The sequence below is a fragment of the Buteo buteo genome, chromosome 10 (genome assembly GCF_964188355.1).
Source record: "Buteo buteo chromosome 10, bButBut1.hap1.1, whole genome shotgun sequence".
Classification (NCBI taxonomy): Eukaryota; Metazoa; Chordata; class Aves; order Accipitriformes; family Accipitridae; genus Buteo; species Buteo buteo.
In genome coordinates, this window is record NC_134180.1 from 5156600 (window position 1) to 5174164 (window position 17565).

The window sequence follows — 17565 nt, forward strand, 5'->3', positions numbered from 1 at the left end:
CATGATGGGGAGCCATGGCTGTGATCCCTGGTCATTAGGGAACGGAACTTTTTGGGTCTGGATCCTTCACTGCTCCTGGCCTGAGAGGGCTCAGGCTCTGTCCTCACCCAGGCACGAGCAGCTGGAACGAGGAGGGAGGGGAGAAGCACTAATCCATACGTGAGCTGCAGGGTTCCCAAAAAGCATGAGCCATGAGCCAGACCTGCCCTGGGGGTCCTAGGTGCAGTGTTCCCCACCAGTGGGGCCAAACTGGGCCATGAGGCACTGGGACGGCACTTCTGTCCCCACCACTGGTGCCATGGTTTGGGAGAACCAGGAGGGGATGGGGAAGGAAAAGGGCTGGGTTGGGGCTGGACCTGGATGGGGTTTGGTGCCTGGAGGGGGACTCTGCTGAAACTGTGGTCTCGGAGGCGGGGAAAGGCAGAGTCAGGCTTCAGAGTGTCCCCAAAGTCCCTCCCGCAGCCACAGCAGAGAGGGGACAGGGCAGGCGTCCCCCTGGGTCTTTTTGAAGTCCCCGGCCAGAAGAGCCGGGGCACAGGCAGCTCCTGCTCCCATCGCTGCAGAGTCGCAGGCACGTGGCTGGGCTGGGGGGTGCCTGCGTGTACCTGTGTGTAATGGCCGTGAAAGGGGACGACGTACTGGATGTCTCAGGGATCCTGTCGGGGAAAGGACGGGATACCCGCTGCGATGATGCGATGAGCCCTCGGCAGAGGTGTGATGCCGGTGCGGATGAGGCCGTGGACGAAGCCGGGCATGGGAGACATCGGGCTCACCAGGTGACCAGCCAAGAGGGGTTTAAGTCTCTTTTGGGGCATAAATGAGGCTTTTGATGGCCGGGGCCTGCGTGCCACAGTCATGAGACCCCGTTCACAGGCCGAGCTCAGTCATGGGATCCAGGAAACTGAATTAAAGCATCTTAAGGAGCTTTTTTCCGAGCTCTGCTCTAGTTTTTCACGTGCTTGTCATATGAACAAAGACGGTATAAAAGGGCAGAGGGGAAGGATCCCATCTGTGGTCGGGCTGGGGAGAGGGGAGGGCACTGGAGGAGGGATGCCAGGGTGAGGGGCTCTGCACGGCGCTGGCTAAGATGGAGGGAAGGGGACAGGGAAGGACAAGGAGAGGAGAGGATGTGCTGGCAGCAGCCCCTGGCTCTGCCCTGCCAGGTGAGTGAGGCAACGACCTGGGGCCGGTGGGGGACAGCTGGGGACAGGGATGGCAGCAGGTCTGGGGGAGCAAAGCCCGTCTTTCCCTGCTCCTCGAGCAGCACAGACGCTGTGAGCATCCCGGCGTGCCCGCGGCTGCGCCCAGACACCAGCCGGCACTTCCCTGGTGAGAGATGGTGAGTGTGGCATCGCGTCACGGAAAGGAGAGAGCATGGGGTGCAGGGGGGCACCCACCACCCTGCGCTGTCGGCTGGGGTGGGACGGGGGTGGCGGGTGCCCAGTGGTCCCCGAGATCCCCCTGTTCTGGGTTGGGTCCTGGGAAGGGTGCCTGGGCCCGGTCTCTGTGGGTGGGCAACTGCGGGATGGACACACGCAGCTCTGCGCTGTGCACGTACGTGTGCAAACACCCACACGTGTGTACATGCGCACACATGTACACACAGATGCATGTGCCTGTAGACATGCATACACACATTCACACTTGCACACAGACATCCGAGCACACAGCGACCTGCACACGCATACGTGCACACCTGCGCAGTCTTGCACACGCATTCACCTCCACACGTGTGCACACATATGGCTGTGCACACATGTGCGCACACCCTGGCACAGACACGCACACGCACACGTATGTGGATGTGCACACACTCCCATACGCTGCCCTTTTGGTGCTGCACTCCTCACCCCCTCGGGTTTGCACACACAAACCCACACATTCACCTACAACCCCCCTGCAAAAGCCAGCGCTGCCCAAGCGCGTGGCCCCGCTCACACCCTGCGTGCTCGCCATGTCCCAAAATGCCCCAGAGAAGCAGCGCCGGGTCCGGTGGGTCACACCAGAGAGGTCTGTGGACTGGTTTTCACAGGCTGGGGATCCCCCAGCTCCCCTGGGGTTCCTGCCCCCTTCCCTCCCCTCCTGGTTTACGTCTCTCCTCCATCTGCAGGAGCGCTCGGCGGGAGGATTGTGGGGTCGCAGCCCCCTGCCCCCTGTGAGCTTCCCTTTGTCATCCTATGCCTGAACGATGCCTGGAGGCTGGGACGGTGAAGGGAGGCCCACGGGCTGCCACAGCCCTGCGGCGACGATGCCTGGACAGCACATGCGGGACCACACAGCCGGGGCCGGGGGCTGAGTCCTGAGTGGGGGGGCTGGTAGCACCCTTGGGGGGGCTGGAGCATCCCCTTGTGTTGTCTTGGGGGGCCAGGAGCACCCTGGGGGGCTGGGAGCACTCTTGGGGAGCTGGAGCATCCTCCCCAGACTGGCCGATGCCCAGTGGGTTGGGGCTGGGCAGTGTGGGATGCGGTGGCCGGGCCATTGCCCCAGGAGGACCCCTGGCCACGGGGGGGACCTGAGGGATGAGCGGGATGCTGCAGTGGGGCTGGGGAGGAGTCTCCCATGGGGGACGTGGACTGTGGCGGGATACATGTGGGGTGATACCAGGACTGTGGTACCAGGAGTGCCAGGATTGGTATCACCCCACGCATCAAATAGCCCATCCCTGCGAAGAGATGAACCTGCCTGAGGATGTTTTAGCAGCTCTGGGGAAGCCCCTGTTCTCCCACTGCCCTGTTTCTTTCTCCAACATCACAAACTCCTAGCTGATGCCTTGTGCCGAGGCCATGCTGGGACAACTGGAAAGTTCTCATGTGGATGGAGAGAAAATCTGTAACCCCCACTGTGGGGAGCGGAAACTTGCCCCAGGAGGTGCTTTTTTACAGTCATGCAAAATAACAAGCAGGGAGTGGAGGTCTGCAAGGCAGGAGGCTCCCACCACACAAGCATCTCCGTCTGGTTTCCTTATTTTTTGGTTCTTTTCTCCCCAAAAACTCGACCCAATGCACCTGGCTGTGGGTTTATTGTGGGGTGGGGATCAGCTGCAGGGAGGCAGGGACCCATTCCCCACAGGGGCTGCTTTGCCTGTGGCTGGGCCTGGGCTGGTGGGTGGGGTTTTGGGGACACCCCTGAACCCCAGCTGTCCCAGGGCTGGATCTGGCCTTCTGCCCCGGTGAGCAAACTGTGAGCATCCCCCATGGCAGGTCTGGAGCCACGTTTCTGGGTCACATCCTCCTTGTTGTGTTGGGGGACACCCAGCACAGCACGAGGTCTCCCCAGTACAGGGAGCAGGACACCGCTGTCACCCAGCAGCAGTAGCGGGCTGTCGTGGGGATGGGTTCGGCCCAGATGCGGTGGCATCCCTCTGCTTGGCTCTCCCCAGGGAAGAAAGGGGCAAAAATGTGGAGGCACATGTGCCAGCGCAGCCCTCGCTCCCGAGGGCATCGTTAGGATGCCCTCAGGAGAGAGGGCTGCGCTGGTGCACGGCTGTCCGTGCTGCCCCTCACCCCACGTTGGGACCCAAAGTGCTGTGACAACCCTGCCACACACCCAAACCCTGTTCCGAGGTTGTTCCTTTCCTTAACTTAAATCGGGACATTTGGCTGTCTGATGTGAGCTGTGCCAGGAGGCAGAGCAAGCATCAGCCAGGCGTCCTGGGGATAAGCGGCTGAGGAAATCGCCTCATTTCTCTGCAGAGGGGTCGGGAGGTTTTTGGAGGGAGATGAGGTCAGTCTTGGGGATTCATTAGTTCATCTGGGAGGCTGTGGTGGGGGGTTCAGGTCCTTGCAGGGTTGGAGGGACTCATTTGGGGTGCCGAGCTTGGGGAGCACTTGGATCCACCAGGACAGGTGAATTTGGGTGTCCCTGTTCTCAGAGGGGCTGCCTCAGGGTGCGCAGCAACCCTTGGGACCTTTTCCAGTGCTGCTAACTGGGAACTGAGTGGGCATCCCAGTTAACCAAGCTGCCCCTTTCCACATGGGGAAGCAAAAGCATAGACAAGATTGGCCTGAATCAATCAACAAAGGACAGTTTAACCATGTGGGGTCCTCTAGGTCTGGACAGAAGTGAATGGTTTATTTTATATTATTTTATTTTGCCAGCTTGTGAGTTGAGTAAACATGGGGCAAGAACTATAAGGAAAGGAAATAATATTATTCAGCATGTGTCTGTGCACGTGGTCTTTCTAAAGAGTTCTCTCTATTACAGCTGAAGTTATATAAAATAGATTTATCTATATCATAAAAATAAAAATGCTTTCTTTTTTTGGGGCAAAGCATAGCTTGCTTTTCTAGCACTTGTGGGAGGCGGGGAGCTGGCTGGCAGGAGTGTGGGTAGGGATGCTCAGCACGAGCCCTCCCTGGGTACCTTGTAAAGCACCTTGTGTTGGTTGCATGTTTCTGCCGGAGGGAAGGCTGTTGATATCCTGGTGTTTCCTGCTTTTTAAACGCTTTTTATTGATTATTCAGGTTTCCCAGGGCTGGCAGCTGCTCGCCTCCAAACCTTGGCAGTGCTGGGGCATCGGTCTCCTGCCCATTCCCCCCTGCACGTTGGCCAGGCATGGTGGTGGGTTCCTCTCCTGACATCCTCAGCTCCTGGACTTGCTCTGCTGGGACACTGTGGGGGGGCGATGGGTAGGAAGGAGGCACCATCATCACCTTGTTGCAGTGCTGTATTTGAAAATAAAGTGGTTTTGGTTTTTTTTAAGACTACTATGAAACGTGACTTTTGTAATCTTTCCCTTGGCCTTCCCTGGGGCCGAGGATGACTCCTCCTTGTGCACTTTTCTCTATATCATCTAGCTGGCTCCCTGCACTGCCTCAGCACTTTCCACCCCCTCTCCCATCTCTCCTTTCAAAAGCGATGAGGCTTTTCTGGATCATCCCTTCTCTCTGGGCTGGGGCTTCCGGCTCCATTTAATGGGATTTCTCCTCAAAGGCCTTGGTTGCTCGCTGTCGTCCCAAAACAGCCTTATCTGCTGAAGGTGGAGACTCCCTCCTCTGAAAACTCAAGGTAGGGGCACTGCTGGGTGGTTCCCAGGTGCTGCAGATGCCCCTCACCTGCCTGAACCCCCCCAGGGCCAGCTCCGAGTCCCTGCTCTGGTGCCTACTCGACACAGACAGATTGCTATTTACCACGTGCCTTAGTTTCCCCACTGGTAAATACGGGTGTGACGATTGCCTGGGGAAAAGGAGGGAGGGCTGGGTCTTCATGGTGGGGAGCAGCACAGAGTGAATTCGCTCCTCTGCGTGGCCTCACGTGGGTTATTTCTGCCTCAGGTCCCTCTACCAAAACCTGGCTGGTGTTCTGCTGCTTTTCTGAAGGCTGACACTGTGCTGAGGGTGGTGGGCCATGCTGGGGGTGGTGGGCTGCAGCACGAGGAGCCCAGGGCCGTCCCTCTGGCCACAGCAGGAGGGACCTGGCGGTGTTCGGTGTTCGGGTGGAGCAGAGGTGGCCCAGCCCAGGGTGCGAGGCAGCAGGACGGGGTGGCCGCAGGGCTGGGGCCTGCACCCGCCTTCCCCTCGCTCTGCGGCTTTGGGGGGAGCGGGTGCAACGGCGTGCCCCAAACCAGCTGAACTGGGAAATACTCTCGACAGCATCTCCTACAAACTGGTCACACACCAGTTGTGGCTCCGGGAGGGTGACGGGCGACTGACCTCCATCCGCGGGCGCCTGTCCCCCTGCAGCCCGGAGGGGCCCGGAACCGCCCCAGGCCCCTTCCTGAGGAAGGGACCCACCCCAGACTCCTCCCGTCGGTGCCCTCAGGCCCGCAGAGGCCGGGCAGGCCCCAACACCCCGAGGGAGGCGGCCGACGGGCCGAGCTCACCTCAGCGCGGGCGCCTCCCTCTGGCCGCCATTTTCCATCGCCCGCCCTCGCCCTTAGCCCCGCCCCCGGCCCCGCCCCGCGCTCCGCTCAGGCGCGCCGCGGGCAGCCCTGTGCGGGCAGCGGCGTCGCGGGGGCTTCGCCGCCGGGCCTGGCGCTTCCAAGATGGCGGCGGCGCCGGAGCCGGTGGTGTGAGGCGAGAGCGCGTCGCCGCCGCCACCCGCGCCTCCTCTCCCCTCCCCGGCCCCTGCTCCCCGCCCCGCAGCCGGCGGGATGCTGAGATCCACCGGCTATTTCCGCGGCATCGACTGCCCTTTCCTCAGCGCCGGGGGGCCGGGGCCGGGCGGGGGCCCGCCCTGTCGCCGGCCCTACTGCCACTTCCGGCACCCCCCGGTGGCGGCGGCGGCGCGGTGCGGAGCCTCCGGCGGCCCCGGCGTGGGGGTCGCGCTCGGCCACGGCGCAGGTACGGCCCTGGCCCGGCCCGGCGGGTCGCGGTATCTCCTTCTCTTTCCCCTGTCTCTTTCCCTCCCCGGGCTGTGGCCGCTCCCGGCCCCCCTCGCCCCGCGGTCCCGCCGCCCCCCACCCCGGCAGCAGCGTGTCCTCCCCCTGGCAAGGACAGGCCCGTGCCCTTTTTCCTTCTCACGCCTGCCCGCCTTTCAGGGCCTGAATCTGCGTCCGACTCCTCTAAATCCCACCTGCTGCCAGGGCTCGGGTGTTTCCCCCTCAAGCCCCTCTCGAGTGGGATGTTCTCACGGGGGTCTGTCTGTACCATCCAGACGGGGCAGGTGGGTCCCGCTTGCCCCTGAGCTCTTGTGTCTGCTTGTGCTCTCTGGGCCCTTCGATGTCACCTCTTGTTGCCTCCAAAGGAGGGTCTGAAGGGCCTTTTCTGCCTCTCCAGGTGAGAGAGAGATGGGTGTCTCCTCCTCCTCATCGTCGGTCAGATCCCACAGTTGCCGCCTGACAGGGGGTGGTGGGGAGCAGCTTTCCAAAATGTCCGATTGCCTGGGGTCAGCCTGTCTCTCATCACCAGGATGGAGGCTGCAGAAGGGCAGCTCTGTTCTGATCCCTTTCTTTGTCCCTCCAGGCACCACGGCTCACGTGGCAATGAGGTGTCAGGGCAGTCTCTCACTCAAACCTTTGCTAAGAGTTGCTGTGCCATCACAACCCTTCAGGAGATGCATGGGCTTTGGGAGCTGGAGGTGATGTGTTCTCTTGTCCAGTGCTGTGAAGCGGGTCCTGCTAGTGGGGTGTCATGGGGCGGGGGCTGCGGTGAGCCGGGCCCCCTCCCTCTGAGGGTCTTGAGTAAGGCATGGAGTGCTGCCAGGTTTCTCAGATGAAGCTTGGCTACAAAAAAGCTAGTGAGCTATTGTTCTCCTCCATTCTTCCAGCAACTCGTGTCGTTTTACTTACACACATTATTTGCTGATCTGCTTATTTATCTGGAGAGAAAAGCCTTCATTCTTTTCCCTAGAAAAAATGCTGCTTGCTTTATTTTTGTTAAAGCTGTGTTATTTCAGTTAGGTATACTTGCTAGTATGTATGGTCTCTAACAACCTGAAGCAGAAGTTGTCAAAATAAAGCATGACTTGTGTTTTTTCTGTGCCTGCTTAACTTCAGGTTATTCACAAGTTTGGAAGATGATTAATTCTTCGTGTCTCCTGGCTACCTGGTCAACTTACCACAACTGTGGTTTAGTTTAGAATAAAGGAAGCGTGTGTACTCAGGGCTATCGCAGGCAGGCAGATACCGTATTAGAAAGACAAAAGTTTTTGCCTCTTTCGGTGTTATTTTGAATTTGAAAAGCTCCATAGAACCCTTTAGGATGGTCCTCTAGATGCTTGATATTATATTTATGTTTTAGTGTACTATTCCTGTTTGTCTTTAAATATCTGTAGAGTGTCAGTTTTGGAACTAGATTTGCTCATTTTGGTCTGCCACCTGAAACAGATGCTGCTGTACTAAATAAAAGCTGGTGCTGGTTTTGATTTTCGAAATGGGGAAGTGAAGGTTCATCTTTAGTAAAACCTCCTGCTGCACTTGGAAGGTGTGTGCAGCTTCTAATACTGGCTGAAAAGTGTTCATGTAAGAGCTGAGCGTAAATGACAAGAAAGAAATTATCCGAATGTCTTGTTAGGCCTGGCTAGGATGTGTTAGTCACCCAGGGGAAAAACCCCTGTGTTTTGGGGAGTAAGAGCGGCTTACTATATTATGACTCTTAGAGAAGCTCTGGCTTTTGAAAAACAAAAGCTATAAGCATGGGTCTAGTTTTCCTAGGTGAAGTGTCTGCCACTTGCAAAAGAAGCAGGATAACGAAGCTTAACTTCCAGCCTGCTGCCTCCCACTCCCCACAGCTGGCTCAGTGTGTGTTCTTGCCCTCTTTCCCAAACTCTTGGCATCTAATGCATGGCATGGGTGTCATAACCAGGAATCTGTAAATTCTGCCTCAGCTTAGTGTTGGACTTAAGCCATTTTTTTTCTATGTTGATGTTGATTGAGAAATGGAAAATGAGCGATGAACCTGCTGCAAAACACTGTCTTTTAGAAAGGACTTCAACGGGGTTGCGTAAGGTGCCTGATTTCTGTAGGAGCAGAAGATGCTTTTGCAGTTGTTTTGTAAGCAGTGCTGTGCCTCGGCTTCATCTGAAGGATTCAGGTTGAAGTGCTCCTGTCTTTTCCTCTGTCTGTCTGAAGCTTGTCTAGCCTGCAAGGATGTATTTAAGATTTACACTAGAGGGTGTAGTAGTTTAGCTAGCAGCCAGGCAACCATCTTCTTGAAAGCAGGTTCTTGATCCAACATAAGTTGTTCCCTGTCAGTGAAACTACCTGTCTTGTTTTAAAGTAGCCTTATAACAGTGCACTTGGGCATATTTGACCTATTTAATCTCATTGCTCAATAAATAAGCTTTAAAAGCCTAATTTTTTTGCCAAAGCAGGTGGGTATCTACACCAAGAGCTACAATGCAGATCTGTGTTTTCTTGGATACTGCCTAGAAAAAAGGATAACATCTACAGAACCAGCATGCTAAGCATATTGATTCGAGGCTGATGTTGACTTCAGTGTTTGAGGATCACTGTAGGACTGGCAGTAACCCCAACACTCTTAGTGGATCTTTCATAGCCTTGAAAGTAGCTTTTGAAAACTGAGAAGTCGAGCTGGCCTTGCCGGGTCATGGTGGGAGGAGGCTGTGGACAAGTGCTAGGAGCAAAGAGATGAAAAGGGGAATTAGTGCGACATAGCACTGTTTCCCTTTTCTTTGTCCCCCTCGCAGTTCCAGACTTTCTGAGGAGCGTAGTGTTCAGATGTTCATAATAGATGATCCTTATTTTTCATACAGTGCTCTTGTGGTCCCAACCACTGGGAGATGGTGGTGAAGAGGCCTCCATGCCTGTTAGGAGATCAGCAGCAGCAGGAGGCATTCCCTTTTCTTCCCCTCTGAAAGCAGCTCAGTAAATACAAACTTGTCGGGTGAGGAGGGAACTGGCGTGATGCGTCTGGTCTGTAGGACACGTTTGAACTGGGTTCTGAAATGTATGATACTTCATGTGGGAAATCTATTTCAGTGTCTTTACTGTAAGTATCTGCCTGCGTGGTAAAAAAGTGTGGCTACCTGGAGGCTTGTGGAAATTCAGGGCTGGCTGAAAACCGAGGAGGGTGCTGGGGTGGTAGCATGCACTGATGTGGTATTTCCATGGCAGTGTTCGTGGGCTGAGAAATGGGATGTGAACCTGTGCAGGACTGGGAATCTGGAGATTGCAAATTCTAATCCTGACTTGGCTGAAGTGCTTTTTCCATCTACAAAATGACTAAACCCCGCCTGCTTCAGAGCAGGATGAAAAGATTATTGAATGTGTGTGAAGTGCTTTGAAAGCGTGCTGTGTAAGTAGGAGGGAAGAACTGCCTTCAGTCCTAAAAGCGTCTCTTCAAGAGCTGTAGAGGAGAAAAATAGGTCTCTCTTTAAAGTCTAGGTCCTGAGTATGCTGAAAGACATAAAAGAAGCATAATACATCTCTTCATAAATATCTTAAGGAAACCAGCTCTTTGGTTTGCTGGGTTTCATAGTAGCTGTCAGGAGATGCTTAGGAGGTGGATGTTATTTGAACCCAGAGCAGAAAGCTGTGTCCAGGTCTGGAGGTCTGAATTCCTCTTTGTCTGCTCTGATCCTTGTGTTAGCATGAGATGGGAAGAGCAAGGCTTTCAGCACCCTGCCTTGAAATACTTTATTCTGGAGTGGTGCATGCTGACAGTTGCTCAGCAGTCTTCTTGTATGGTCCAAAGCTTGTGGAGTGGTTTTCTTGCTGTGTGGTGTCGTGGTTTAACCCCAGCTGGCAACTAAGCACCACACAGCTGCTCGCCCACTCCCCCCTGATGGGATGGGGGAGAGAATCAGAAGAGTAAAAGTGAGAAAACTCGTGGGTTGAGATAAAGACAGTTTAATAAGTAAAGCAAAATAAGGAATTCATTCACAACTTCCCATCAGCAGGCAGGTGTTCAGCCATCACTAGGAAAGCAGGGCTCCATCACATGTAACAATTACTTGGGAAGACAAACCCCATCACTCTGAACATTTCCCCCCCTTCCTCCTTCTTTCCCCAGCTTTATATGCTGAGCATGATGTCCTGTGGTCTGGAATATCCTTTCGGTCAGTCAGGGTCAGCCGTCCCAGCTGTGTCCCCTCCCAGCTTCTTGTGTACCCCCAGCCAACTCGCTGGTGGGATGGGGTAAGGAGCAGAAAAGGCCTTGACTCTGTAAGCACTGCTCAGCAATAACAAAAACATCTCTGTGTTATCAACACTGTTTCCAGCACAAATCCAAAACACAGCCTTGTACTAGCAACTATGAAGAAAGTTAACTCTATCACAGCCAAAACCAGCACAGTGGATTTTCTATTTGGATGGGCAAGGCTTTGCAGATTAAATCTAGATTGCATCTTTGAAAGGTAACTGGATGGCTTTGTGTGGTACTGTCCAGCGATGGAATTTTTCACCTCTCTGTGATTTACACTACCCAGCCCGCAAGTAAGCCACTGTAACACTGTTTGACTCCTGTTGGCCCAGGTCGGGTGCGGAGAAATCCTTGGGCTTATCTCCCCAGCTTTAACTCTGTTGATCCTGTCACTGATGCAGGAAGGCACTTCACCTCTCCCTTCTTCAAAGTCTTCAGCCAAAAAGCAACCACGTGGGATGGCTGTGACTTGTATATAAAACACTGTGCAAAATGATACTTGGTAAAACCTAAAGAGGCTCTTTAAATGTTAAAACCCAACTTTAATCATCCTCAGCCCATGTGTCACCATAGGATCAAGGCTGTTGTCTTTTTTGCCAGTCAGGTTCCTCATACAGCACATTGCTGAGGGACTGCACATTAAACTCAGCCGTGTTTGGTGGGAGCAGCCTCTCTGTGCTGTCTGGGATCGCTTTTGTACTACTTATATTGCAGCGCAGGTTCGCTCCATGTGTAGAAAGGATGAAAAAAAAGTCTTTACAGATGTGTTTTCCTTCCCGTAGTTGATGTTGTGCAAGATCAGCTTCTTGTAGGAAATAACTTTTATTACTGTATTTCCTACAGGGAAATTGAATGAGTAGAAATGGAAACTTATGAACTGCCTTCAGTATTTCTTCACCAAGAAAGGAAATCGAGTGGTTCAGTGTTGGGTGCTCTAGTCCATGAACTGCATGTGCGGGGCATTGCCAAGACTGCTTTTTTCCCCCCACATTTGTGTTTAGGACAGTAATTACCAAAATGTTGCCAGTGGATGTTTTTTTAACTGAGTTTTGAAATGAAGAATAGAAAACCCACTTGACGGTAAGGTCAGGATGTGTCTTTTCATGTAAATCAATGTCATGGCTTTCCAGTGGTTAGGGATTTCTTGTCATTTAACTAAATTGTCAGTTATGGCAGGTTTCCTGTGGGTGGGCAGGTGCAGCTGCCCAGGATTTCGGTGTGGGCTGACAGGGCACTTCTGATTTTTGGTCTTTCTGCAAGTGGGAGTGTGGCTGTGGGGAGACTCGGCCCTGAGCTTGCACGTGGCTCTTCCTCACTCCAGTTACAGACCTGTGAAAAGCAGGAGGTGGGAGCAAATCTTCTCTGTTATCAAGCCGGAAGGATTTTGAAGGCTAAAGGTGCAGCAACCTGCATGGGTGTTGAAGGCACTAGAGTTGTGCCAGTGTTTGCGAGCTCCCCACGCTCCTCTCTGCCCACCACAGGAGCCCTTTGTCTGCTCTTACAGGATTTCTCTCTCCAATGTGGAATATCTTACCTGACATTTAAACACTTCCTCTGGCTTTGTTTTTTTTCCCCTCTAGTCAAATACTGCAGTGCTGCGTTAGTGCTGGAGAAGCAGAAAGCACAATTCACTAGTCCAGCATTTCCCAAATCGCTTTCCGTGGGCTGCCCTGTGCTGGACGAGGGGGGTCAGAGGCACCGGGCTCATGTAATACCGGAGAGGCGGCAGCACTGGGCTGCAGGCAGGCACGCACTAACAAGCAGGTCATCTCCCTGCCCTGCAGCCTCCTTCCCTGCTGGGACTGAGTGTGGGTGGTTGTGCTGGAGAAGTGGGGTGGTGTTGGGCTCCAGTTGGGGAGCATGCTGCTGGGGGCGGGGGGGGCCGGCAGGACAACGGGATCGCTTAGCACGACCCTGGGGATTGCTGTTTGGGAAACTGCTGTGCTTGCCAACTTGTGTTGCTCAAATCAAGTAAAAAGCAATGTGTACAGTTGGGGATTAGGGAAAGTAGGATGTCAGAAAATCCCCCAAGATGATAGTAGTAGTGCTAGGAAAGAAGAAAACAGTCAAAAAGCCCCTGCAGATGCTTGAGTAAAACCTCATCCGACTTGGGAGTAAATGAGGGTGAAGGCGGGACTTTGGGTTGGTAAGTCCTGCCCTAATTATCTCTGCAGCCCAGAAAGTGCTGTGTCAGCACATGGTCAGCGGTATTGTGCTATAAGCCTTTGCCGGAGTGTCTTAGCAGTACCAAGCAGATATTAAAAGCCTCAAGTACAGCATGAACAAATATCTGCAATATTTATTAACTGCGGGGAGCTCAGGTAATTCTTTGAAGTTTTTGACTTACTGTGGAGTGAACTTGTGTTTTTGTGTGGGTTGCAGTACGTGAAGAAGCAGCTGTGAGAGAAGTGCCTTCTCCAGAGAGGCTTTCACGTGTTAGCCATTCATTTAATGTGAGACTTCGGTCCTCAGGGTTGCATCTGCCTCTGAAATACATGGACTATGCAAAAAAACTTAGCTCTGCTTTGGAGGGTTTAGTTGCACAAGGATTTGAATTTCCCTGTGAGATCTAGCCTTTTTATTAAAGAGGATCTGTGCTGAGAATCGGGGAGTGTGTTGGGATAGCTGGTTAAAAGAGTCTGTGGAGCTGCAGGTGTCTGAGTCGTAAAGCAGCTGCAAAGTATTAATTCCAGCTTTTGAGTTAACTAAAGCCGGACAGGTTTTAAAACCAGTTTAAGTTTTTGTTTTAGCCCTTCATAAGTTACAGCTGAAGTTTTTAAATGTAGTATAGCTTGAAGGGTGGTTTTCTTTAGTTTTTAACTTTGTTTTTCAAAGTTTCCAGTTGTGACTGTATTGAAATACTGCTGGTTATTGTTTTTTTTTTTTTTCCCTTAAATGGGAATTCTTCACCCGAAACAGTTAAAGAAATAAGACAGGTGTTGAGAAGGTAACTTATCTTGAGCAAGCAAGAGAAAGGCTGGAAAGTTAAGGAACTGGTGGGTGAGGAGTAGTGTTACTGCTTGTGACCATGCTGGTCAAAGTAAGTTTTCAAGGTGGAGTTAAATAGAGAGAAAAGACGACACCAGAATACTTGAAGTATTTCTTTTTTTTTCTTCTGCTTTGAAAGCTAAGTCGTAGCCTTCTTTGAAAAAACTAATTAAGTTTTGGAGTAGATCCTTAGTTTTACCCATCACTTATACAAGAGATGTGGAAATGTTTTCTGGTCTGTCTTTTTCTCAGAAGCAGAAAAAATAAGTCTCTGTTAATTTTTTTTTTTTTCCCCAAACAGAGTTTCAACTTTTCTTGTATATTGAGGAATAACTTTAAAGCTAAAATGAGAAAGGGAGTGGAAAGTCATCTCCAAAGAATCCAAACATTGAATATCCAGATTAATGTATCATCGATTTTAAAACGGTGAGACGCCTTCTAGCCTGTGTGATGACAGGCTGTGGGGTCGGGAGAGCAGCATGGGGAGCAATCATGATATTTTGGGTGCCAACCTTTGCTTTCTGCCCCTGTCCTGGTAAATACACCAGTTCTTTTTCTCACGTTCTTTCCTAGGTTATGGGAGAAATGTACCAATGGTGTGATTTCCTCTTAGGAAAACATTACATTTATCACAGATCTTGACACACCTCTGATGCTCTTTGCCTACTGCTGTTGTTTTAGCACCAGGACGGGTGGGACTATAAATCACTGTGGCAGTAGAGGAATGTAAATGATGGCTTTTGCATGGGCCAGACTGTCTTGTTCTGGCTTTTGCATCCTCAGATTTAACTAGTGTTGCTGTGTGAAGGAGTGGCAGTCCTAGCGTCCAGGACAGTCCTCCAGAACTGTCTGTGAGGCTATCACAAGGGTGAAGCTGCCATATTTAGTAGGCTGGAGGACCTTTTAGATGCATCTTCTGCTGCACCAGAGACAAAACCATGCAAAGTTGATTTTTCTTGAATAAAATTAGGAGGTGTGTACGGCTTCCCTGGATGTTGCTGTCTGAGCTGCTGTGAGGGGTGTGCCCTAATGTCCTCCTGTCACAGTGAGTTTCCTGAGTGAGTCGTTCCCTGATAATGCTGCCTGCTTAGGAGTGACATGGCCCATGTTGGAGCTGCTCCCTTGCTGGATTGAACCCACTCGGGCAGGTCCGTGTCTCCTCTCCAGCCACAGCATGTCAGCAGTCTCAGGTGGCTGAGCTGAGAAAACGGCTTATGGCTTGTACGAGGGTGATGTCTGGCTGCTCTTGTCCCTCGGTGTGTTCCACCCCTCCCTATGATGGTTGTGAAACCCTCCGGTGAACCCCCTGGTCAACCAGTTCAGCCCACTGAGACAGTTCTTCGGTGGCACCGAGTGCTTACGTTGGCTGACAACATCTGGTGAAACCATACCCTGACCTTAAGCAGGCTTTGTCACAGCAGGTTTAAAAATACCGCAGTGTGATGGATGACTGTTCAAACTTTTTTCAGCCTTGCTAATATAAGACTCTCTTTTCTCATATTTGCTTCCTTTTTTCCACTAAAGAAATGACCTTGTTGGTTCATGATGTACTTTGATGCTGTGGCATCAAATACCTGTCATGGAGTAACAAATGCAAGGAGTAGGGTGCGTAGGGAGGCCAGCTTGGACTAGACTGGGTGTAATACCTCTCAAACCTTGCTTCCCTAATGTTCTTAGACCAGGACAAGGTTATCTATGCTTTTAATACTTAATTTTAATAATTAAATTCACTATTTAAAAAGAGAAAGAAGGTGCAAAAAAAAAATCATTAGGACTAGCGTTATATTTAAAGTTGAAGAAACATTTCTCTTAGCTCCTCTTACCTGCCCTCCTAACCCATTTACTCTGAATAATTATTTGAAATGTACTATTTTAAATCTCAGTGTTAATTATTTCCAGGTGGTTGGACATTACTGTTAAATTAATTGTTGGAAATTTGCTTTGGGTACTCACAAATGAGGTCTGCGCCAAAACCTGCCATTTCTTTTGCGCTGTTTAATTCTGTACAGTAGCAAAACTCAGCCTGCTGGTAAAGCCTTTTTGAAACATTTTGTTCTTGAGAAACCACTGTCTCTTCTGTGAAGCATTAAATGAAAAGCTTAAAATAATTTTCCAATGGTGATAATTTTTCTGTAATCGCAAAGGTTGTCCATTTGTTAAGTACTGGCACTGTAAACACAGGCAAGCTGTTAAGCTAACAAAGCTGTTCTGATGACGTTAAAATAAAAATGTCTTTTTTTTTTTTTTTCTCTCCAAAGAGGTTTCCCAACAGCTTTCACTGTCCCCATCTCCCAGTGAATGCACTTGTTGCCAGCTCCAGGTGACCCAGGAAAATGGGTGACTTCAGCAGCGGGTCTTGAAAATGTTTGGTGTCTTTTGGCCTGTGCTGGTCCCCCTGCAGCTTGGCCAGCAAACCCTTCCGTTTTGAGATCTTAATTGCCGTAAATTTGAAAGTTTCCAATTTTTGCCTCCCTTTTGTTTAGCAGCAGCTGTTGCTGCTTAGCAACTGTTATATCTGGAAGGAAGGTAGTTGTCATCCATGTCCCACATGCATGGAAGAGCTTGTCTCCTCTTCCAAAACCTGCAGGTTTATAACCACCAGTACCTGTCATACATCTGGGCTTTTCTGTATTTAAAGCATCTGAAGTATGTGTTCTGGTAGGGTGCTTGAAAAAAAGAGACATCTTTTTCTCCAGAGTGATTCACTGTAAAATAAGTTTTAACATCAAACAGGTGACCTTGTACTCCCATTATTCATTTAATGTCAGCCTTTGTTTACTGCCTTCACCTGTTGCACAAACTAGAAGGACCAGTGTACAGCAAGGAGTTGTTAGCTTTAGAAGCTCTGTAATAAAACAGCTCCACCTCAGAACTGAGGCATCATTTCCCAGAACCAACATGACTGTAACCAGGAAAAAAACAATCAGCTTGTTTTTTTGGAAGAATCTTGTTTTATGCTTTTGTATACTCAGCTGAAATGGCTGATTTAAGTGCAGTTAATTTTGGTATATTCTAAAGTAGTTCTAGGTTAAATAAATTGTTTGCTGAGGTCCTATGTAAATTATTAATAACTTCTTTGGTGTAGTGTTGATGTTAACTTCACTTTTTTGTGCCTCAGAAGGACTATTTCATTATGTCTGAGGTATATTAATTTATTAAAATAGTTTGTATTTTAAAGAGTATCCTGACAGCAGTTTAGTTCACAATCCTATAAGGAGTTGTCATCTTAAGTCTCATTATCTCACAATTCTCAAAGGACAGTGTAGACTCTCAATTTGACATCCATCCTAAAAGAGTTATTTTACTATGTGGTGCCTCTAACTCATTTTGCTTCAGCAGAAATACTGCAGACATCTTGTATATCAGAATAGCAAAACCAGTGTAGTTCATCTTGTAGTAATCTTTCTTTACACCATGGACACTAATGCATTTGAAATGGAGAGGAATAAATGCAGAAGCTGAAGATGCATTTGAATCTTGTATTCAGGTTGTAAGAAGGGGTGTGTGGGTGTAGCTGGGTGCCTGCCTGTGTGGCACTGGGCTCAATCGCCCAGAGATCCTTTTCTGTCCTAGGTTCTTAGAAGTATAATTAGACATCTGAAAAGGTGGCCTGATTTCAGATAGGCTATTTAATTTCTCTGACTCTGGGGACTTGTGTGTTTAGGGCTATCCATATATATATATGTATATGTGTGTGTGTGTGTGTGTATGTATGTAGATACATTAAAAAAAAAAATAATCCCCTTCTGCTTGTGTTTCCAGTACATTATCCGCAAATGCATCATGGCCAAAGGTGACAGTCCTGATTAGTATCACGGAGCCCACTTACACAAGTCTCTTTCATGGAAAAGGTAGCCTTTGATCAGCGCCGCTTGGGTAATCCATCAGGCCTCCTACACACCTACAAAAGAGCTCTTTTATGACGATATCTCAAAGCCTGCTGGCATTCTCAGAGATTGCAATGAATTTTTACATCTGGTCATTCCACTGAAAGAAAATGTGCAAATTATTTTTATACTGTAGATGAACAGCAGAG

The 17565-nt window shown here is 50.6% G+C and overlaps 1 protein-coding gene across 6 annotated transcripts in view; it reads left to right on the forward strand.

Moving 5' to 3' along the window:
- The first annotated feature begins 5991 nt into the window (after nt 1–5991).
- Nucleotides 5992–17565, forward strand: part of REXO1 (RNA exonuclease 1 homolog) — a 42258-nt gene continuing 30684 nt past the window's right edge. For 4 of the 6 annotated variants that reach the window (XM_075038178.1, XM_075038181.1, XM_075038183.1 and 1 more), the window contains exon 1: nt 5992–6281. In XM_075038178.1, coding sequence (XP_074894279.1) covers nt 6092–6281 — 190 coding nt within the window. In that variant the 5' untranslated portion in view covers nt 5992–6091. Of the gene's footprint in view, nt 6282–12754; nt 12863–14543; nt 14575–17565 lie in introns of those variants that run through there. The other 2 variants (XM_075038180.1, XM_075038182.1) reach the window with 2 other exon arrangements.